The 21,981-nt window shown below is 39.5% G+C and overlaps 1 protein-coding gene across 3 annotated transcripts in view; it reads left to right on the forward strand.

Moving 5' to 3' along the window:
• The window catches only part of pds5b (PDS5 cohesin associated factor B), a 44,604-nt gene extending 22,976 nt beyond the window's left edge, over nucleotides 1-21,628 (forward strand). For 2 of the 3 annotated variants that reach the window (XM_017725412.2, XM_037546718.1), the window contains exons 13-34: nucleotides 741-854; nucleotides 1,073-1,154; nucleotides 1,258-1,306; nucleotides 1,416-1,555; nucleotides 1,886-2,001; nucleotides 2,090-2,195; nucleotides 2,654-2,814; nucleotides 4,585-4,708; nucleotides 5,571-5,729; nucleotides 7,716-7,784; nucleotides 8,494-8,630; nucleotides 9,170-9,293; nucleotides 9,977-10,187; nucleotides 12,533-12,647; nucleotides 12,870-13,002; nucleotides 13,231-13,350; nucleotides 14,278-14,340; nucleotides 14,455-14,597; nucleotides 18,213-18,677; nucleotides 19,963-20,058; nucleotides 20,293-20,410; nucleotides 20,789-21,628. In XM_017725412.2, coding sequence (XP_017580901.1) covers nucleotides 741-854; nucleotides 1,073-1,154; nucleotides 1,258-1,306; nucleotides 1,416-1,555; nucleotides 1,886-2,001; nucleotides 2,090-2,195; nucleotides 2,654-2,814; nucleotides 4,585-4,708; nucleotides 5,571-5,729; nucleotides 7,716-7,784; nucleotides 8,494-8,630; nucleotides 9,170-9,293; nucleotides 9,977-10,187; nucleotides 12,533-12,647; nucleotides 12,870-13,002; nucleotides 13,231-13,350; nucleotides 14,278-14,340; nucleotides 14,455-14,597; nucleotides 18,213-18,677; nucleotides 19,963-20,058; nucleotides 20,293-20,410; nucleotides 20,789-20,824 — 2,881 coding nt within the window. In that variant the 3' untranslated portion in view covers nucleotides 20,825-21,628. The remainder of the gene's footprint in view (nucleotides 1-740; nucleotides 855-1,072; nucleotides 1,155-1,257; nucleotides 1,307-1,415; nucleotides 1,556-1,885; nucleotides 2,002-2,089; nucleotides 2,196-2,653; nucleotides 2,815-4,584; nucleotides 4,709-5,570; nucleotides 5,730-7,715; nucleotides 7,785-8,493; nucleotides 8,631-9,169; nucleotides 9,294-9,976; nucleotides 10,188-12,532; nucleotides 12,648-12,869; nucleotides 13,003-13,230; nucleotides 13,351-14,277; nucleotides 14,341-14,454; nucleotides 14,598-18,212; nucleotides 18,678-19,962; nucleotides 20,059-20,292; nucleotides 20,411-20,788) is intronic. The other variant, XM_017725413.2, reaches the window with a different exon arrangement.
• Nucleotides 21,629-21,981: the final 353 nt, after the last annotated feature.

Raw genomic sequence — 21,981 nt, forward strand, 5'->3', positions numbered from 1 at the left:
ATAAATAGCTATGTAGCTTTAAATGATTGTGCTTTCACAGTATTGTCAAGCTTAAGTGTTTTTTTTGTATTTTCCAAAGTGCCGTTTTGATATAATTTGCCTCTAAATTGCAGTCAGAGTACAAATGGCTTTTTAAAAACATTATCGCAGATGAACATAATTTTTTCTCACTTTGTCAGCCAGATCTTATTCCTTTAAACAATTGTATGAATCTCTTGCATTACATATGAAGCTTTTCTGTTGTATATCGGAGTTAAATGTGTTAATGTACACAAAATTGAGTCCCTGTACTATGAGCATTTTTGATGTGAATTTACAGTTATTGATCAAAAAAGTGAAAACCGGGCAACAAACACAATTGTAGCCGATGTTTAATCTCTTTTAGTAATAAACTAAAAGGGCATGGACTTTTTATTAAAGTAAATGCAGAGGGCAGCTGTGTGTGTGTGTGTGTGTGTATATATGTATGTATGTATATATGTGTGTGTGTGTGTGTGTATGTATGTATGTGTGTGTGTATGTGTGTATATATATATATATATATATATATATATATATATATATATATATATATATATATATATATATATATATATATATATAAAATGCTATGCAGAAAAGCTGCCTTTGTATTGTTTGTTTCTCAGTTTTCCTCTGTCTGTGATCAAGTGTCTTTCTTGTCCTAATGCAAATTAGTTGCTAATGAAAATAATCTGTGTAAATGCCTTTGTTCCTGCCAGGTTGCTTGTGGAACGAATCTTTGCACAGTACATGGTGCCTCACAATTTAGAGACTACAGAACGGATGAAATGTCTGTATTACCTGTACGCTACGTTGGATTCTAATGCAGTAAAGTAAGTCCACCAATGACCGCTAGATAAACTGAGCTTAGCTTGGATCTCTCTCCGCTGCAGTACCACATCCTCTGACATTCTTAATGTTTTTGCTTTCATTATTCTGCAGATGTTCATTATACCCTTGTGTATATACTGTAGTTTTTATTGGCCATTATAGTTGCTGCATTTACAGATATATAAAATGCTAATATTAGGTTAACAAATTGTTTTCTCAGAGCCCTGAATGAGATGTGGAAGTGTCAGAATATGCTAAGACACCATGTTAAAGATCTGCTGGATCTTGTGAAGCAGCCAAAGGTAAGTTCTGTCTGTCCTATGTTGCAGTAGTTTGAGATCCTTGGTATCAAGTTTTGTGGTTCACAAATATGGTGCATCTTACATTTTTTTTTCCTACTTTCAGTCGGACTCCTACAACAAAGCGGTCTTCTCAAAAGTCATGGTCATCACAAGTACGTCTTGAGTACTTCTTGAACTGATGAGATCAAGACCAGATCTCTTGTTGTGATAGGATAGGAAAAGCAGAGTTAACCTGATCTGTGTATCTTCTGGCTTTCTTAGGGAACTTGCCGGATCCAGGCAAGGCACAGGACTTTGTGAAGAAGCTTGTTCAGGTTCTGGAGGAGGACGAGAAGATCAGGAAGCAACTGGAGACACTGGTCAGCCCCTCCTGCTCCTGCAAGCAGGCTGAGGTCTGCGTGGTAAGTCTCTGCTCTCATGCTCCTTTTGTTTGTTTGATACAAATTTTCTTTATTCCTGTATTTTAATATTTTAAGGGTTTGGTAGACAGAAGTAATTGCTGTGCTTTCACAGTATTGACTTCTGTGACTGAACAAAAGGATAGCATAACATTTTGAGGTCTGAAATATAAAAGTACATAATGATAGACACTTTGGGACACTGCTTTATTGCTGTATCCTCATTATGCTTTACCTTGTTGGGAAAATAAATAGCATGTGTTATACCAAGTGTAAGAGATGCTCAGTTGTTTTACGTCAACTTAAATCTATTCTTGCTTGTGTTTTCTACAGAAAGATATTACAAAAAAACTGGGCAGCCCCAAGCAGCCCAGCAACCCTTTCCTGGAGATGGTGAAGTTCTTATTAGAGAGGATTGCCCCTGTCCATATTGACACAGAGTCCATCAGGTACAGTCTGCTGACATAATGTCCTTTCTAATCTTGGCTGGTTTCTCATCCATCACCTGACTTTCCATCTCATTCTTTCCTTGTGCAGTGCACTAATCAAACAGGTGAATAAGTCCATAGAAGGTACAGCTGATGATGAAGATGAAGGTGTACCCACTGAGCAGGCTATTAGAGCTGGCCTAGAGCTCCTCAAGGTAATGATGCACTCATTTCAACATTGATTGGTGATTGTGACTGTGTTGGCAGGGATTTTCTGAATAGGGAAAAACTCATTAGTATTGAGCGAGCATGTTTATTTTTCATTTGTTCCCTGCATCCATTTCAGCTACAAAAAGTAATTATGTGGCAGTTATGTGAAGTAGGCAAGTGATCAATCCATAAATGAATTTTACTGAGTACATCAGTGAGGAACACACAGTGCCACTCGCTCATTATTAGTTTGTTGACTTCTTGTCAACAAAAAGTGCATTTGTGTTTGTTTATTTATTTATTTATTATAATATATTTTTTTTCTGGACAATTGACCACCTGCCTCTTTAATCATTTGAACCACTGAGGGCAAATATATTATGAAGTATAACCCCCTGTGCTGAATGATGTATAATTTATAAGTGCTCTGAAAATAAATTGTGCCGCATGCCCCCCCACCCAGGTTCTGTCCTTCACTCACCCAGTGTCTTTCCACTCGGCTGAGACGTTTGAGTCTCTCCTTGGCTGTCTGAAGATGGACGACGAGAAGGTGGCTGAGGCAGCACTGCAGATTTTCAAAAACACTGGCGGTAAACTGGAGGAGAGCTTCCCACACATCAAATCGTGAGTGAGATGCCAGGCTCTCAACAGCTGTGCACTTTCTGCAAAGGAACATTGGCCAGGGGTTGATGCATGGATTGGAATGAATTCTGTGTTTTTTAAAAAAAAATTAATTATGAATTAATTAATTTTATTTATTTATACAACCCCATTTCCAATAAAGTTGGGATGTTGTACAAAATGGAGTGATGTGCAGATAATTTCATTGAAAATGCAATATCAAATGTTGAAACTTTGTGTTTTTTTTTTTTGGTTTTTTTTTTGCGTGCCCATTTTGAATTTGATGCCAAAAAAGTTGGGACAGGGTGAAATAAAAGGCTGGTTGTAAGTTGTGTAATGCTTAAAAATACACCTGGTGGTTAATTGGAAACAGATCAATAACATGATTGGGTTTAAAAAAAGCATCCTAGAGAGGCTGAATCTTTCAAAAGTAAAGATGAGGAGGGGTTCACCACTCTATGAAAGACTGCACGATTAAGTAGTGCAACAATGCATCATCTACAGTACAGTACATAATACCATTTAAAAGATTCAGAGAATCTGGAGAAATCCAGTATTTGCTGGCTGTGATTTTTGGGCCTCAGGTGGCACTGCATTAAAAACAGCCATGATTCTGTAGTGGAAATCACTTCATGGGCTCAAACACTTCTGATAACCACTGTCTGTCAAAACAGTTCTCTGCTGTATCCACAAATGCTAATTAAAACTCTAAAATGCAATGAAGAAACTGTTTATAAACAGGATCCAGAAATGCTGCCACCTTTTCTGGGCCCCAAGCTCATTTAAAATGGACTGAGGGGAAGTGGAAAAAAGTGTTCTGTGGTCCGACGAATCAACATTTGAAATTTATTTTGGAAATCAGACACTGTGTCCTCTGGGCTAAAGGCCACTCAGCTTATCAGTGCACAGTTCAAAAGCCAATGTTCGTGATGGCATAGGGGTGCATTAATGCGCATGGCATGGTGACCTGCATATCTGTGAAGGCACCATTAATGCTGAATGATATACATGTTTTGACAACATATCCTGACATTCAGATGATGTCTTTTTCAGGGAAGATCTTAATAATTTCAGCAAATCAATGCCAAACCACATTCTGTACTATAACCACATTATTCTGTATTAAGAGTCTGGGTGCTAAATTGACCTGCCTGCAATCCAGACCTGTTACCACTGAAAAAATTTGGCACATTGTAAAGTGAAAAATACAACAAAGGAGACCCTGAACTGTTGAGCTGTTGAAATCCTATGTTAAGCAAAAATAGGAAAACATTTCACTGTCAAAACTACAGCAGTTGGTCTCTTCAGTTCCCAAACGCTTACAGAGTGCTGTTAAGAGGTGATGAAACACAGTGGTAAACATGCCTCTTTTTTGGAATGTGTTATAGGCATCAAATTCAAAATGGGCATATATTTAAAAACAAACAAAAAAAACAATAACATTTGTTTTAGTGTGATATGCTGTCTTTGAAGCATTTTCAATGGAAATGTAGGGTTTAAATGATTTGCATGTAATTGAATTTTGTTTTTATTTACGTTTTGCACAGCGTCCCACCTTTTTTTGGAAATGGGACTGAATTTATGGTTTGCAGTAATTCAGACCATTTTAATACTCTTGCACCATACAAACTAGAGAATGAGAACGAGAGAATGTATGGTTTAAGCTGCCTTTTTACAGGTTACAAGTTGAATGTATTTGGAAAGGTCCATGCACTTCATTTTGGCTTGTGTTGCCTGTGTTGCCTGTGTTTATTATTGTTTTTTGCCCCCTAGGGTTCTTTTGCCAGTACTGCAGCACAAGGCCAAAAAAGGCCCACCCCGTCAAGCCAAGTATGCCATACGCTGCATTCACGCCATGTTCTCAAACAGAGACACCCACTTTGCGCAGATATTTGAGGTGAGTTTTCCAACAGCATTTTTGCATTATTATGTGGCCTTTCTGGGTTCATTTACAATAGTTAGTATTTAAAGCAAAATTGCTATTCAGTTTCATCGTGTTCATATCAAAATGAGTAAATGCAATGATCCACACCTAGGCCTGGGCAATGTAATCAGATATCGTCTGTATGTGACTGTCTCCTGTATGAAATTTTGCTGAGTAAAATTTGCAGTATTTTCTGTACAGTCTAAATGTCTCTGTCCTTAGTTGAATAATGAAAACTCTGCTGTAACAGTGGAAAACACCTTATGTCTTTTATGTGGAAACTGTGTGGATGTGACCTTGGAAATCACTTGCAGTCTGAGTTTTATAGACGCAAGTCACTAAATCTGCACTAGATGATCATGAACATGTGTTTGCCATAGTGTTAATTATAATGACAGATTAAGTAGTTTTCAAAATATTTTTGATTACTCATTATTATTTAGTGTATGGTATTAAAGATTTAAAAAGTTAATGTTCAAAAAGCATGTGTACACTCTCTCTCACTCACTCACTCACTCACTCACTCACACACACACACACACACACACACACACACACACACACACACACTCTCCCTGATTTAGCAGGCTGAAAATTTTTCCACGTAGGTGCACTGTTATTATTAAAGTATGTTCTCTTGCTTCATAAGAATGGTGCTTTGTGTCACTTATTGACATACTAGTGCATTATGGTAGTAAAGTATTTTGGACGCAGCCACGAAGCCTGCTTTCGCACAGTTGTATTTGAGATTCTTTTTTTTTTTTTTTTTCCTTTATCGCGTGACTGTCTGCAAAGTAATTCATAATACCCTGACCATATTTCTCCTCTGTTATAGCCTCTGCATAAGAGTTTGGACACCGAGAACATGGAGCAGCTTATAACTCCTCTTACCACACTGGGCCACCTGGCTATGCTGGCTCCAGAGCAGTTTGCTGGACCCCTCAAATCCCTTGTAGCCAACTTCATCGTCAAAGACCTGCTAATGAATGACAGGGTGAGAAAATCGAAACACAGAAGGCTAAAAAAGTCTGATTAAAAATTGTCAGCTTGTAGGGTTAATTTATAACTGCTGAATTATGTTGAGAAGTGTGCTATAAATTGTGATCTTACCTGGTTAAAACAGATTGATGTTGATGTATTTTGAATGTTTGAGCTCTTTTCCACGACATATTACATGATGATAAGGTTATTGAACTGATTTAACTGCAGCATACTGGATTTGACACAGTGGCATCTGAAGACTGAAAATTGTTAAACCTTTTGTGGTGTTCAGGTCTGTGGGACTCATTTGTCAGTGTTTACCAAAAGAAAGAATGATGTGATTTATTAATATTTCAGCTTCAGATTCTTTGGCCTTTGCTCATTTTCTGTGAAGAACATATACAATAACATGTTTTTAATGACTTCACACTGTAACTACGCATTTGTATTACTTATGTGCTGTTGGGGTGAACCCATGGGGAATGAAAGTGTGGAGGTGCTGTGTTCCTTCACTGTGTTGTTCTAATGTATGGCCTGCTGTTAGTGTGTTAGCGAGAGGGTGGGCAACAAGGACATGCTGCTGACTGGCTACAGCTGCTAAACGAGAACCCTATGCTGATACTTTAAACATCTGATATTTTTATATAAATTGTTGTCTGTATTGATTAAAAAAAAAAAAAAAAAAAAAAGCAATGCGGTGGGTCCAAAAGACCCACTGAGTAATAAAAACATACCCACCATACAAGGGTTAAAGTTGAGATTAAAAATAGTAGGCCTGACAGATATGAGAATTGTGACATGATGCTGATTTTTAAGAGCTGAAATTGATAACTGATTTTGTCTGACAGTTTTATCTGGGCTTGTATTAAACAGACTCTAGTAGTTTTAGATAATGTTTACTGACCAATGATTCAGATCATTTGTCTGATAACAACTGATGACAATTCAGTTACCTGAACTGTCACGTTTGTCAGTGTTCAGTTGCAGCGTGATGGAGGGAGCTTCCTAGAGTTATTAGAGATTTTGTTGGTTTCTGTTAATTGTCTGTTATTTTTCTTATTGTAAATCAGTTCTCTTAACTGATACATTTTTGTATGTGGTAATGTTATCCTCATACTGAGGGTTCGATCTATATGCATTTTACATTGTTAATCAAGATACCTTTTTTTTTTTTTTTTTTTTTTTTTTTTTTTTTTTTTTTTTTTTTTTTGTTCAAATGTCCATGTTTAGTCTCTACTGTAATTAGTGAGCAGGTGGCAGCTCTAAGTAGGGGTGAGAATTCTGGGCTCATGCAAATATCCAATATTTTTCAAATGCAGTAGATAAATTAAATGCAGCTTAGTAGCCCAGTATTGCCTAAACATTCTGCTATTCTGGAGTACAATAAATATCCTCAAATAATGGTTTGAACTGTGATTTGAACCTCATTCATTCATTCATTCATTCATTCATTCATTCATTCATTCATTCACACATTCGTGCACATGCATTTTCTCATACCAATATGAATCGAAGGTCATCATGCATTCCTAACTGAAAACTTTGCAGTCCCTGTAGTCCCTATAAATGGTGGTATTTTTGCTAACATCTAGAAATTGTAGGGGCATTAATGCCAGTTGATGTTATCAGCCAGCTGTATCAGTTGAGCTCTAGGTCATAGTGCACAGTGCTCACTTCCAGATTATGAACCTGACCTATTTTCTTGAACCATGGTATTATGGAGTGCACTAGTACAGTGGGAACATATTTTGCCAGTTTTATTATGATATGTTTGTTATGGATTAGTCCTTAAAGAAAGGAAATTAAAGAAATTGTGTTGTATTTTTGTTATGAACCCAAGGCTGACCCAGCTGTGGCTGCTGTGATGGTGAGAGATATGATTCTTTGTGCATCCTCGGGAAAGACATTCTTACTTCTGCGTCTCAGCACACAGACTCCTGCTCCTCAGTGCCATCTGATGCTTATCAGGCTTTTTTTTTCTTCTTTGTCTCTCTCAAAGATTCCTGGCAAGAAAACCACCAAGCTCTGGGTTCCAGATGATGAAGTTTCCCCTGAAACACTGGCTAAGGTAGGGGCACAGTCTCACTTTATGAAATGCTTACCGAAGACACAGTCAAATGTACTGAGTTCTGAGTGGTACTGATTACTTTGGGTATATTTTTCTTGCGTAGCTCAGCGTTGCAAGTGCACTAGTGAGTAAAATTGATAGATTTTTTTTTTTCTTATGTGTGTATTTTGTAAAACTATATGCATGTATGTGTGAGTATATCCATGTATGTATACAATGGATAATAACTTGGCATATTACTCAGTTCCAATTATACAATTCCACCCACTAGTTAGGGCTTCCCCTGTCGCATGAAACCACCAGTGCAAGGAGGCTAGAACCACCAGTTTTGTTACGTAGGCCAACAGATGCCTGTGCAGGCTAGCATCGAGGAGTGATGCGGGGGGAGACGGGGCCATCCTATCCACCCAGAGAGAGCAAGGTCAATTGTGGCCCAGCTGGCTGTAGCATTACCAGCAATAGAACTGGCGATCTGGGCCAACACTTAAGACGATTGCACCTTAGATGACCCCCCACCCCCCCAGCATTTTTTTTTTTTATAAGCATAAAACTTGCAGGTATTTTTCCTTACTTAATGGACTCACTCAAAGTAACAGCACTAAAATGATTTTTTCTTATTCTTCTTCAAATAAAGACAAGCTGTTCTTTATCCCTTTGACTGGAAGTGTACCTACACACTTGTATGAGTCAACCTTATTCTTTGTTTTAGATCCAGGGCATTAAGCTGATGGTACGGTGGCTGCTCGGGGTGAAAAATAATCAGAGTAAGTCTGGTAACTCCACGCTCAGGATGCTGACTGCCATACTGAATAGTGATGGAGATCTGACCGAGCAGGGCAAGATGGGGTGAGTGCTTCCAAAGCCTTTGATACTATGAATGAACTTCTGTGACCAGCAGCTTGATTCTGGTGTTCTTTATGAGAAGCATACAGTACTGTTCCAAAAAATCTTAGACCACTCCAGATAATTATATGTAAAGGTATTTGCCTGGAAGTAGTGTGCCTGTATTTGCTGAAACAAACATTACAGCAAATACAAATAAAAGTAACACAATATATTGGGATTTTTTTGCCAGTGTTGGCTTAACCTTTTCCAAGCCTAAGATGTCAATACATTTCTTAAATATCAATAACAATGAATTACTTTTTATTAGATTGCTGTTTGTGCTTTATCTGGGCAATAGTGTAGTTTTGCTAGTCAAAACACTGCAACAGAATAAAGTTTTAAACTGTTCCATATGGTCATCCTAAGACTTTCCTAAAACTACAGCCCATCACATGTTGTACTGTAATTTTATCCTGAGATATCATGTGTTTTTTTTTCTTCTTCTTCTTTTTTTATTTATTTATTTATTCCCCCCCCCCCATATTTGCGTATGTGCTCAGGAAGCCGGACATGTCGCGGCTTCGCCTGGCAGCGGGCTGTGCAGTGCTGCGTTTGGCTCAGGAGCCCTGCTACCATGAGATCATCACCCTGGAGCAGTACCAGCTCTGTGCTCTTGTCATAAACGTAAGGCTCTAGGCTTGTACTCTGCTCCCCTCTGCTTCATTACGAGAATGATTAGCTCATCTTTATTGGCTGGCCTCTTCTATTTTAACAACATGAAATGGGGCATGGCGACCTTAATGTCAAAGATTCGCCATGTCATTCTGTTAGTCCTGCTGCTGGTATTACGAGGCCATATGGTGGCTCTTTGGCTTGCTCCAGGCTATTTGCTTGCCAGCTCACTCACTTGAACAGAGTTTGGTCTGAGAAGAGGTCTGCACCATACATACTCTAACCCTATAGAGATATTAGTGGGGAAGAAAGCATTGATACCATTTCCAATTGTGATATTTTAGGTGAAAAAAAAATAGTATTGATGCATCCAGACTCAAATATTAATGTTTCATTGCTAAATGAAAGTGGTATACTGTGGTACCTCTAGTACCATAGCGTGCATCTGTGCTTATTGCCTTTGTCTTCATATTTATAAATTTCATGATGAACAGAAAAATAGAAACTGTCCAGATGTTCATGTTTTTAATTTCTCCTGTAAAGATACAAGGTTTTGTTCTAACATTGACACATTGTTTATTTCAGTCACTGTTTACTTGCCCTGACACTGGTTCATTTATTTATTCCTTTGTTCCTTCACTTTGGTATCATTTTAGTATCCTTATTTAATGCGACCATGATGCCTGTCTCCTCAGGATGAGTGTTACCAAGTGCGGCAGGCTTTTGCTCAGAAGCTGCATAAAGGCCTGTGTCGGCTGCGGCTGCCGCTGGAGTACCTGGCTGTGTTCGCTCTGTGTGCCAAAGATCCGGTGAAGGAACGCAGGGCTCACGCCCGCCAGTGCCTGGTCAAAAATATCAACCTGCGCAGGGAGTACCTCAAGCAGCATGCCGCGATCAGCGGTGAGGGCATGTACACCCCCTTTTTTTTTTTTTTCTTCCATTTTAATTGTGGGTCAGTATTTCACAGTCCTGGTGTAGCTCTGTGCAATTTATGGTGCTTTTCCACTGGGCAGTACAATGTTGTACTCATGCTAAATTTAGTTATTATGGAATTGTCATGGGCTCCCGAGTGGCGCAACCATCTAAGCGTTGGCCCCATCATCAGGAGATCACAAGTTCGATCCCTGGTGATGCTACAGCCACCCGTAGCCGGGAGTTCAAGAGAGCACAATTGGCCTCGCTCTCTCTGGGTGGGTAGGATGCCCCCCCCTTCTTCCCCCATCACTCAACGTGATGCTAGTCAGTGCAGGCGTATGTTGGCTGACATGACAGATCTGGCGGTTGGAGACGATTAAATTGGGGACAAAAATCAGGTAAAAATAATAATTTAATTGTCGGAGGGCCAACTGTTTAAACAACAGTTTGTTTAAAAAAAAAAAAAAAATGCTGGCAAAATAGCCAGAATTGCTGTCTGTAAATCTCATGTAAAACCACATGCGGATGAAAAAGTAAACACTGTTAACTCTAGTGTTGAGTTTGACTTTTGCCTTGTGACATGGTGCTCCATCATGCTGGAAAAAGCATTGTTCATCTCCAAATTGCTCCTGGGTTGTTGGGAGAAGTTGCTCTTGGAGGATGTTTTGATACCATTCCTTATTCAGCTACGAGATCGGGTCACTGCTAGCTCAGGAATGGCAAAGGGCAGGTGTGAGTGCATCTGAACACGCAGTGAGACGAAGGCTTTTGGAGGGTGGCTTGGTGCCAAAGGGCAGCAAAGAAGCCACTTCTCTCCAAGAAAAACATCAAGGACAGACTGACATTCTGCAGCAAGTACAGAGATTGGGCTGCAGAGTAAAGACTGGGGTAAAGTTATTTTCTCTGATGAAGCCCCCTTCAGACAGTTTGGGACATCTGGAAAAATGATTGTCCGGAGAAGAAAAAGTGAGCGCTACCTTAAGTCATGTGTCATGCCAACAGTGAAGCATCCTGAGACCATTCATGTGTGGGGTTGCTTCTCATCCAGGGGAGTGGGTTTGCTCAAAATTTTGACTAAGAACGCTGCTGTGAATAAGGAATGGTATCAAAACATCCTCCAAGAGCAACTTTTCCCAATGTCCCAGTTAAAAATTTAAGACATGTTTTGAATGCTTATAATTGTACGTCATTATACCATATAAACATCTGACAAAAGGTTCTAAAAAAAACTGAGGCAGCAAACTTTGTGAGAACCAAAATTTGTGCCATTCTCAAAACTTTTGGCCACGACTGTATATGCAGCTAAACCTACTAAACCAACTCAACCCTTCCTTTCTAAGCTTTCATGTCTTCAGCTTCTCACCCAGCAGTTGGTAGCTGCCAAACAATATCGCCTAATTCATTAGATGAGAAATGTTTAGGTATTTGTGTTTGTGGTGCTATATTATAAAAACAACCACAACTAAGAAGCTGTACTGGTTATTGTGTTCTATTTATTTGCACTTAATCAACCACAAAAGCTTCCACAGCCCAAAAGATTTTAGAGCAGATCAGGTTATGTGGGCACAGTTAGAAAAGGTTGGGAAGCTAAGTTGTAGATAACATGACCCCTGGTTTCTCTCACCAAAACTAAGAAAGTTTCTCTTCAGTGAACCATTTCACATCAGACCACTCTGAATGGCTTATCATTGATTAAATTATGCTGAAATTTTAAAACCCTGGAATATACCTAATATTTATTAAGGCCTTTTCACAAAAATTAAAGGGCCTAAATATTCAGTTGTCTTAAATAAAAATTTGGCCTAAAACTTCATTTGAACATTGTTAACAGTAGTAACTTCACAGTGCCTGCAGACATGGTGTCATTAATTAGCTAATGCGAGTCATGTGAGAAGAAGGAAAAACTGAGCATGGGCACTGAAGCACCAGGAGTGGGAAACACTGTAGTGCATTGTTCATTGTATTATGTCTAGATTAATGTAGAGATAAACTTGCACCCAACTTTCATTGTTTAAGAAGCATGATCAGCGTGAAATTGCTTTGGTATGCTTTTTTTTCCACCAAATTGAATTATTTGTCTGATGTTTAGACCAGTTCATCTACGGTGGTTGTCATTAATTCATGCCATTAATTTTGTCATGCTAATTTTATTGACTAATTGGATTGTCATCATCTGATACAGTAAGAAGATGGAGTATAAGGCTCATTCATAATTCACTCTGTGTATCATTCAGCTCAGCCTTTTTGCTGTTGTCTAATGTATAAGCTTGCAAAGCTGTGATTATGATTGCTCCTGACAAAAAAAATAATTGAAGTGTAATGTCTGTCTATTGCAGAGAAATTGATTTCTCTCCTGCCAGAATATGTGGTGCCATACGCCATCCACCTACTGGCTCATGACCCAGACTATGTGAAAGTACAAGACATTGAGCAGCTCAAAGACATCAAAGAGTGAGTCTCAACCCTTTGTGAATGTGTGAGCCATGCTTTGTAATATAGAGCACTGAAAAACAAGTGTAGAAGAAAATGGTGAGGTTTTTTTGGTGGGGGAGGGTAGTCAGCCAGAGATTGATTCTGAGAGAGCTCTGCTTTTATCTGTGGAAAGAAAAATAATTCATTTTTCTTTTTTCTCCCTCCGATCTCTTTATCTCCCTCTGCTCTTTTCATCTGAAGGGCCTTGTGGTTTATTTTGGAGTTCCTAATGGCCAAAAATGAGAACAACAGTCATGCATTCATTAGAAAAATGGTAGAGAACATCAAACAGACAAAAGATGGCCAGTGTCCTGATGATGCCAAGATAAACGAGGTGAGTTTGTAAGCTGTTCTAAGGGGATTAATTTTCTTTCTCTTTCATTTCTCATCTTTTTCCACTTTGTCAGCATACATGGCCTGTGTGACTTGTGTGTATGTGTGGTTTTATAGTGTTTAATTAGACACATGTAGTTCTTACTACACATGACGTTTAACTCCATGATCAATCCTGCCTTACTGTAGATCTTTATTATGATTTCTTCTTCAACTTCTTTCCTATTAGAAACTATACACAGTGTGCGATGTAGCCATGAATATAGTCATCTCCAAGAGCACTACATACAGTCTGGAGTCACCGAAAGACCCTGTGCTGCCTGCACGCTACTTCACTCAACCTGACAAGGTATGACTGCCAGGCATGAAACCAGATTTCTTAAAAGGCTGCTGGTTCTTATTAAAAGTTCTCTAAAATTAAGATGTAAATGAAGCCATTCAGGGTGGTTTGAGGTGAAATGCTTCGTTCACAGAATTTTACAGAGTCTAAATTATTCAAAGTGGTGGTGATGGGAACAAGGTGTCTGTAGCTTGTAGTGCCTCTAATAGCTACATCACAAATTATTACACAGATTTACAGACACATTGCCTGATGCCTGAAGGCATGTTATGATGGTTTCAAGAGAAAGTTTTGGCCAATTAAATAAAATGTCTATATTTACATTAGAGATGAGACTGATCCGGTTCTGTATAAGGTGACCAACTGCTATCTGCAGTGGAAAATGTTGGATTTCACAGCCTGTTGGAGCACTTAGAGCCCAGGTTTAATCTCCCATCCATAAAGTACATTTCAGAGATTTAGAGGCTGCTGTACTCATTCTGTACAACCAATTGTCATCACCGTTAGCACCGTTAGCCAGATGTTAAAGCTATGAGCTTCGCAACTGCTATTTGGACCACACATATGACCTCAGTGTATCTCATAAGTGTCGCTATATACTGGGTCAGCTCGGAAACATGCACTAAAGAAAAAAAGGGAAAGAAAAGCTCAAATCGGATCAGAACAGAAAAAATGTGGATGGGCACATCACTTCAATTTGTGTTGTAGACATCATAACTCTTCGTTCCGATCACCATTTCACAGAAATCGGAGTCGATACGTATTTCACATCACACCTCTCTCAATGGCTGTTTTACATCTCACTGTTGGAATTGTGCAGTAATTAAGAATAATTGATTTATTAAAGCGATAATGGAACGATTTGAAATCCGATCTTATCTGCCTTCAGTAGCTGTTCTCTAAACTCATTGAACGTTCATTTGGATTATATTGCAGAATTTCAGCAACACGAAAAATTATCTTCCACCTGAGATGAAGGCGTTTTTCACCCCAGGAAAGGTACATATCCAACTCTTTTATTATCTGTTTAGCATCTGTATCCAATTCCTTTTTCATTGATGGAGACCGCAATCAGCTACTTCCTCCTAACAGTGTTCCTCCTCTCTCTGCCAGCCTAAAGCAGCTAATGTGCTGGGTGCTGTGAACAAACCATTATCAGCCACAGGCAAGCAGCAAACCAAGCTCTCCCGCATGGAGACCATCAGCAATGCCAGCAGCAATTCCAATCCCAGCTCCCCTGGCCGCAGCAAAGGAAGGTTGGTCCGCTGTACAAATTATACACTGTAGGAGACCATAATGACAGGATAACAAATACAACTCAGAATGAATGAGTAGATACTATGCGTTTTTGACCACAACACAAAGATATGAGTCAGAATTGATGATGTGCTAATCCATAGCAGTCAAATAGGTATAGTACAACAACAGTAGAATGGACCAGATCTGCCCGGTGTAAGGTGGTGCCCAGCTTCTAGTTCATTTAGAGTTTGGCAGCTTTACTAACCACTATCACGGCTTTCTGTAGATGGGGAAGGCTGTTTAAGAGTTTGTGCTTACTTTGTTATTTGGATATAAATGATAAACATCTGGCATTAATGCTAACATTGCTGAAGTGGAGATCAAAATACTTGATAACCTACATTTCAATCAAGCCCACTGAGTGTGGTCCTTTTCATAGCTACAACAGCTATTCCACAAGATATTAATAACAGTGAAAACCATGGCTATCAGCTAATTTATCTCAGGGTGACCGTGCTTGCTTTTAGGAACCTAGCTAAAAGAGCAGGAGAGGGCTACAATACTGATCTCCCCCAAGCAATGCACTGGGTTATTCTACTTGGTAAATTACAATGACATTATGTCTTTGCACTTATTCAGAGAGGCATTTTATTCAGTCATGCTGTCCAAGCACTCCCCCATAATACCTTTTTGAAAATCGGCTGCGTATGGCCAGAACAAGCATCAAATCTCTTTTGTACAAGGGGATTATGAAGTTACAAGCCAACAAACACTGGGCATTCGGTTTATACTGATTTTCTGCTCAATAATAGTAGTGTGTCCTGTTTTTCTTTGCCTTTTACAGCTCTTTACAAATACTGACTCCACAGCAGCATTTAATGTAGAGCATAGTTTGAATTAGAAGCCAACTTCAACCTTCTTAACTTCTTACCTGCACAATGCAGATGATTAGTAATACATACATTTCAGTGAAAGTGGTTTATCCAAAGCATTACTTTCTCAGGCTTTCTGAGTGAGAAAGATTTAGCCACTTGACTTATGTAGAATCGTCTATTAAAACAGTTCTATGCTTTATATGCATCACATTTACATACTAGTCCAGGAGGAATGTCACTATTTCTGCATCTAACTTTATCACCTTCTCATGTAACACTCCAATCTTTGAAAAGCATTTCCAGTGTTGATTCTTGTTGTATCATGTTTCTTGTTATTGTGTTTTGGTAGCACAACGTGTTGTTCCCCCACAATAGTACCTGTCAGTGCAGGTTGCCTGATTTTCATAGCCAGGCAGATGTAGATGTGGGCAGAGTTATGAGGTGTAGGAGAGGATCTTATAAAATGACAGGAGGTGTGTGTGTGATCACAAACAAAGCCCTCTGTCCTACTGTTTTCTCGGTCTTTCAAGTACATAAAATTATTTTAGCAGTGGCATCAGCACAAGTCTTTTCTATTCTGCATATTTTCACAGTACTTGTATTAGTTTTAAAACAGAGAAATCAGCTAATGCACCTATTACGTGTATGACTTTGAGTATAATATTGAGCAATTAAAATATCTATTTTTTTGTAAATTTCATGATGATTGAACTGAAAGAAATGACCAAAATTACTTGGTGGGGGGAAAATGTCTCGTTCCATTTACTTGCATAAAAAGTATTTATTTATTTATTTATTTATTTTTTCCTTCTGTTAAATTATCATTTAGTAGATAAAAGCTTTTCTTTAAACAACAGTGCAGAATTGAAAATTATTTACATAGATACATACGCTTGAGATGCACTTGTGAGTTCAAGAGTTACAACCAGCATTTGCTTCCAGTCTATTACTTTTCTGTTTGAGCCTCTTCTATTAAGAAAACAAACAATAGAGTAGTAATTATATGATCTTCCCACCATCTGTTGACAAGACTTTAAGCTCACAAGTGAAAAGAAGCTGCAGTGTTCTAGTCTCTATATTGCCGCGTCTTCCATGAGCTATGCTGGTTTCTATGAGATCTAGACATTGGTGAATAGGTGTCATTTACATCGCGCTGAAGAAGTCTGTAAACACATTTGCATGACAAGGCTGTAATGATTACAGCTCCACTGTACCACCCTCACATGAGCAGAGCACTTCAAGTATGGAACCAGCCCTTCACATAGAGATGGGGAAGCTCTGCTGTGCACCAATAAGATGTAGCCTAACATGATTCATTCCTGTTTCAGACTGGTATAATTGGATATTCAAGCTGCGCTGTAATGAAACAAGAATAGACATGGTCAATTCACTTGTCAACAGTTTTGGAAGTAAATGAATATTTACAGCTTGGCTCATGGATTTCCACCACCTCCTTGCCACCAGCACCTTTTAATCAAGCATTATTTAGCATTGTGTCATGTCTATCCTATTATTAATTAACTTCTAAGGATTTGACTTTAAACTAGAGCACAGTGAATTCATTTGTGATGTCGCTGTCTTATCAAACCTTATATCTCCAAAATGGTAAGTTTACAGGAGAAGGAAAACATGACTTTTAATGGAAGACTGCCATCCATGTGTTTCTTTGCTTACTTTGTTGGCCCCCTTTTACCCTGTTCTTCTTTGGTCAGCACCCTGACAGGGACCACCACAGAGCAGGTATTTTCTGAGTGGTGGATCATTCTCAGCCCTGCAGTGACACTGATGTGGTGGTTGTGTTAATGTGTGTGGTGCTGGTAAAAGTGAATCAGACACAGCAGTGCTGCTGGAGTTTTTAAGCGCTGTTCACTCTGTTAGACGCTCCTACCTTGTTGGTCCACAGTATCTCATCTGTTGCTGTACAGTTTGTGTTGGTCATTCTCTAGTGCTTCATCAGTGGTCACATGCTGCTGTTAGCTTAATATTTTTGGTTGGTGGACTATTCTCAGGCCAGGAGTGACACTGATGTTTGCAAAACTCCAGTAACACAGCTGTCTGACCCATTCGTACAAGCACAACACGCACTAATATCAAATCAAATTTATTTGTATAGCGCTTTTTACAACGGATGTTGTCACAAAGCAGCTTTACAGAATTTCAGAAAAGAAAGTTTTAACAGGAGTGTAAAAATGTACAAAATATAAACTAATATGCTACCGCCACATCGGTGCAGTGCTGAGATTGATCCACCACCCAAATAATACCTGATCTTTGGGGGTCCTTGGGGGTCCTGACCACTGAAGAACAGGGTAAAAGGGGGCTAACAAAGTATGTAGAGAAACAGATGGACTAAGTCTGTAATTGTAGAACTACTAATTGCAGTTTTATGGCAAGTGGAGATGATGAAATGGACAGAGTGTACATACAAGATAGGTATACCTAATAGAGTGTGTGTGTGTGTGTGTGTGTATGAAATATATCACCATCCGTCTATGCAGCCTACAGCAGTTTAGCCATACCCATGAATATTGAAGGAGTGTTTCAGGGTGGACTGCTACCACATAGAACATCCGTAAAGGCACTTTAACCAAACTAGCCTGTTTTAAGTCTGTTTCTAAAAAATAATTATGCTACATAAATCCACACCGATGTAATAAGAGGACCATAGGAGGATATGACTCCTTTTAGTGCTTTTACTTGCTGGTAAATTACTTCATACTAATTGGCTTGACTTCCCACTTGTTCTTGCTCTCTCAGACTGGACGCATCAGAAAAGGACCACAGCGAGAACGAGGACATATCCATGAAGAGCCCATCTGAAGGAGAAAAGCCCAGCAGGGGGCGCAAGCGAGGTGCCGCATCCAGCCAGGAGGACAAAGCCCAGGAGTCGAAGCCCAAACGCGGCCGCAAGAAAGCGGCCAATACCAGCACGGACGATGCAGAAGAGCAGTGGGGAGAGGACAGTAGCATGGCCGAAGCTTCCATGGAGACGGAGGACGAACAGAACAGTCCGCCTAAGAGGGGCCGCAGAGGACGACCTCCAAAATCTGCCACCAAGGACGAAACTCCAAGCAAGGGAAGGAGAGGACGCAGGAAGGCCGCACCACCTCCAGAAGAAGAGAATGATGAAGAACAGGAGGAAGAGGAGGAGGAAGAGGAAGACGATGCAGGCAGTGAGAACATGGAAGTGAAGCCTAAAGGCAGGCGAGGTCGCAAACCAAGGTCAGTTATGTAGCTGTTGCTACTTTTTTTTTTCCTCTTCATGATGACATTTTTATTTTCCTGTGTATTCACTATGCTGAGCATTCAAAGTACAGTGAAATCCATATGCTACAGCATATTATTACACCAGACAGAAGATATCACTGGACAGTAAATACTTTGCAGAGTAAAATTGACTAGAACAGTGTATGTGAGTGGAGTGGAACAGCAGACATTTACACTTCTCACTCATTGTTTCTGTTATCACTCCACTCCAGAATTGCTTTGGGTTTTTCAAGTTCAATTTCCTCTCTCGCTCCTCACTCACATGTGAGAGAAACTCCACGCCATGTCTGCTCCACATGGCCCATTCTTATGGTATTTGGTTTATGTCTGGAATGTATGGCCAGGCACTACACAGTTTCATTAGTTATAGAATTTATGGCAATTATTAGACAAAAAGTGATCATTTTGTGCTACATAGGCTTTATCGGAAGTTATAGGCTTGTAGCAATGGCCCAGTCACAAGCCAGAAAACTGCTGAACAAGCTGGGTGAACAAATGCAAATGCTTTTAACACCATCTTCATCAATCATGCAGCAATGTGGACAACACAAGACTAACTGTGACTGACGTCTGCACAACTTTGTTGCAATCAGTGACAATTTCCAGTATGTGGGTCTGCTGAACAGCTCAGATGCTTTGTATGAATGACTGTACTGTACAAGCTGAGGCAGTCACTGCAGCATCACTCATGTCACAGAGGTAGTCAGGATTGTATGGCTTACAGGATGAAACGTAACTGAATCAATTTCAGTGCGAGAGAGAACCCTGTCACTCCCACTTTCTGAAAAGCTGCTCTGAGCAAAATCACATTGCTCCGCTCACACTCCTAGAATAACTCACACCTTGCAGATAGGTCTATGGATGTGTGGATCACTCTTTTTTTTTTTTTTTTACAGCTTCTTACTAATTAGTTAAAATCTGTCTGGTTTTCGAGTAGTAATATCACTGTAGAATCACTTCTCACCTGTAGCTGCAACATTTTATTGAAACAAAATGTGTTATTGAAAATAAGTAAGACTGACTCCTAAACATTTTTTTTCTTTTTTTCTTTTTTTTTTTTGGTCATATTTTTATTCCAAATTTTTGAACACTAGTTTTGCAATTTCAGTGGGGGGAAAAATGACCGTGCAGTTTTATGTGTAAATTTGAGTACGGTCTTTATCGTTCAAATAATCAATCGCCTATGTTTTCATGAATTGAATATGTAATCCAAAATGCTACTGTTGTGATTTATTATCAGAGTGGAAGCAACAGAGGCCACCAGCGATTCAGTTGAATCCACGCCACAGAAAAGAAGAGGCAGACCTCCAAAATCACAAACGGCAGCTAGAAAAGGGTACAGCCTACACATGCACCACACACAAACCTACCATAGGCTTTGTGCTGACTTCCCAGTTCCGCTTTTGAGATTAGGACTTGCGTAGAAGCACTGATGTTTTTTCTTTAATACATAGAAATACAACCCAGAGATGGGCCTGTGTTTAATAAAGTGTGATTGAAGATCTCCAGTAGTTCAGAGGCTTGGCTTCTGCAGATGGCACAGGTCCGACCTGTTTACTCCATTTTGCAGTGGTGGACGATCCAGAGCAGCAGTAAGCCAAGAAGAGGAGTCTGAAGAGGAGATGGAGACATCTCAACAGAGTGAGGAAGAGGCAGAGGAGGAGCAATTACAGGATTCCTCACCTAAAGTAAGTCCTCTTTCTGTTACTGGCTGTGTGTACATTTTTGCCAATCCAATACATTCCGATTATAGATTTAGACTGAGGTGTTCATATGCTCAATCTACTCAACATGAATGAATGAATGAATGAATGAATGAATGAATGAATGAATGAAGCCTTTATTGGAAAATCTCTGTTTACAAGTAATCAGATCCAAGATGATGTGCACATGTAGAGAACCGCTTAGCGTAGACGTTACATGACAGCAAGCATCACGTGAGGTCCAGTTAGAGTTTTCAGCTGGCGCACTTTTAATTGCTTTAAAATGATGGCAGACTGTATGTGTCGTCATTATTGACTATCGTCTTTGATCAGGAGTGCTAATTGCTTTGTGTTTCCGCATAGGTTCGACGGAAGTCGGGAAGGCGAGATCGCAGATGAGTGAGCTGAGATTCTCCAGCGCGGGATTCACGATGGCCAAGCCTAGAAGAGCCGCAGAAGACAAAGGAGGGAATTTTTGGAGATTTTGGACTTTTTCGAGCCATGCATCTGCTTCAGCTGTATTTTGCCGTCTTTTCTGCCGTATGCTTTTGCCACGCCTGCCCACCATGACCCGTGGTTTGTTTTGCATTGTTGCGTGTGCCGACCATGTGGAAGATCTTACTCTACTCAAAAAAAAGAAAAAAGAAAAATGTAAATAGTCTTTGTTCTGTCACTCCTGTCCCTATAAAACCCCCTTCCACCAAACTTTAGGGAGACAACTGTATAGCTTTTACCCTTCCAGCTTTAAAGATATTGCACCAGCTGATCTGTTCGAGTATAAAAGGAAAAAAAAAAAAGAATTCTGACAAGCGACTTTTAGCAGTACTGTATCTGTCCGGTGTGTTTTCTGTACTGTGCTACATGAAATGACTGTTTTGTAGTTCCATTTTTTTATTTGTTTGTCATTTTATTCTTTCCTTTTTTTAACCCCTCTCATTTGTATAATTCTTGTGTGCATATTATTGTGGATGTGCAAACGTGCCTCTGCAGGACAAAAAGAAACACTGGTTTGACGACGAAATCACGTATTTGTTATCCTTTCCTGGCTCAGTATTGATTTAAGCAGTGTTTGGAACAACAGGGAAAGTGTGGTACAGAGCATCCATTTTAATATTGGCTGTGCGTTGCAAAACAGTTGCGGATTAAAGTCCCCCAAATCACTTTTTCAGTCTGCTGAACCAATAAAATATTCTCTTTAAATAATTGGACTGGCTTACTGATCAAATAAGCGGGGGGTTCCCTTTCTTGTTTTGTTGGACAAACATGGATTAACATGTTGATGCTGCCGGACAGAAACATGAATCATTTATGTGCTGATTACTGAGCTGGAACACTTCAGAATGTTGAACATTAAATTAGGAGCCCAAGCTGAAGATAGACCCAAGCTGCGTTCCTCTTAGTTACACTGAAAATCTACCCATTTTTCAGAATTCAGCAGTCTAAACCAGGGGTGGTGCACAAGTCCAGAGGACTTGGTAGATGCCCTACTCAAACACATCTTGTAAACCTGCCAATTAACAGAGGAATTGAATCAGGTGTGTCTGAGTAGCAAGATC

The sequence above is a fragment of the Pygocentrus nattereri genome, chromosome 17, assembly GCF_015220715.1.
Source record: "Pygocentrus nattereri isolate fPygNat1 chromosome 17, fPygNat1.pri, whole genome shotgun sequence".
Taxonomy (NCBI): Eukaryota; Metazoa; Chordata; class Actinopteri; order Characiformes; family Serrasalmidae; genus Pygocentrus; species Pygocentrus nattereri.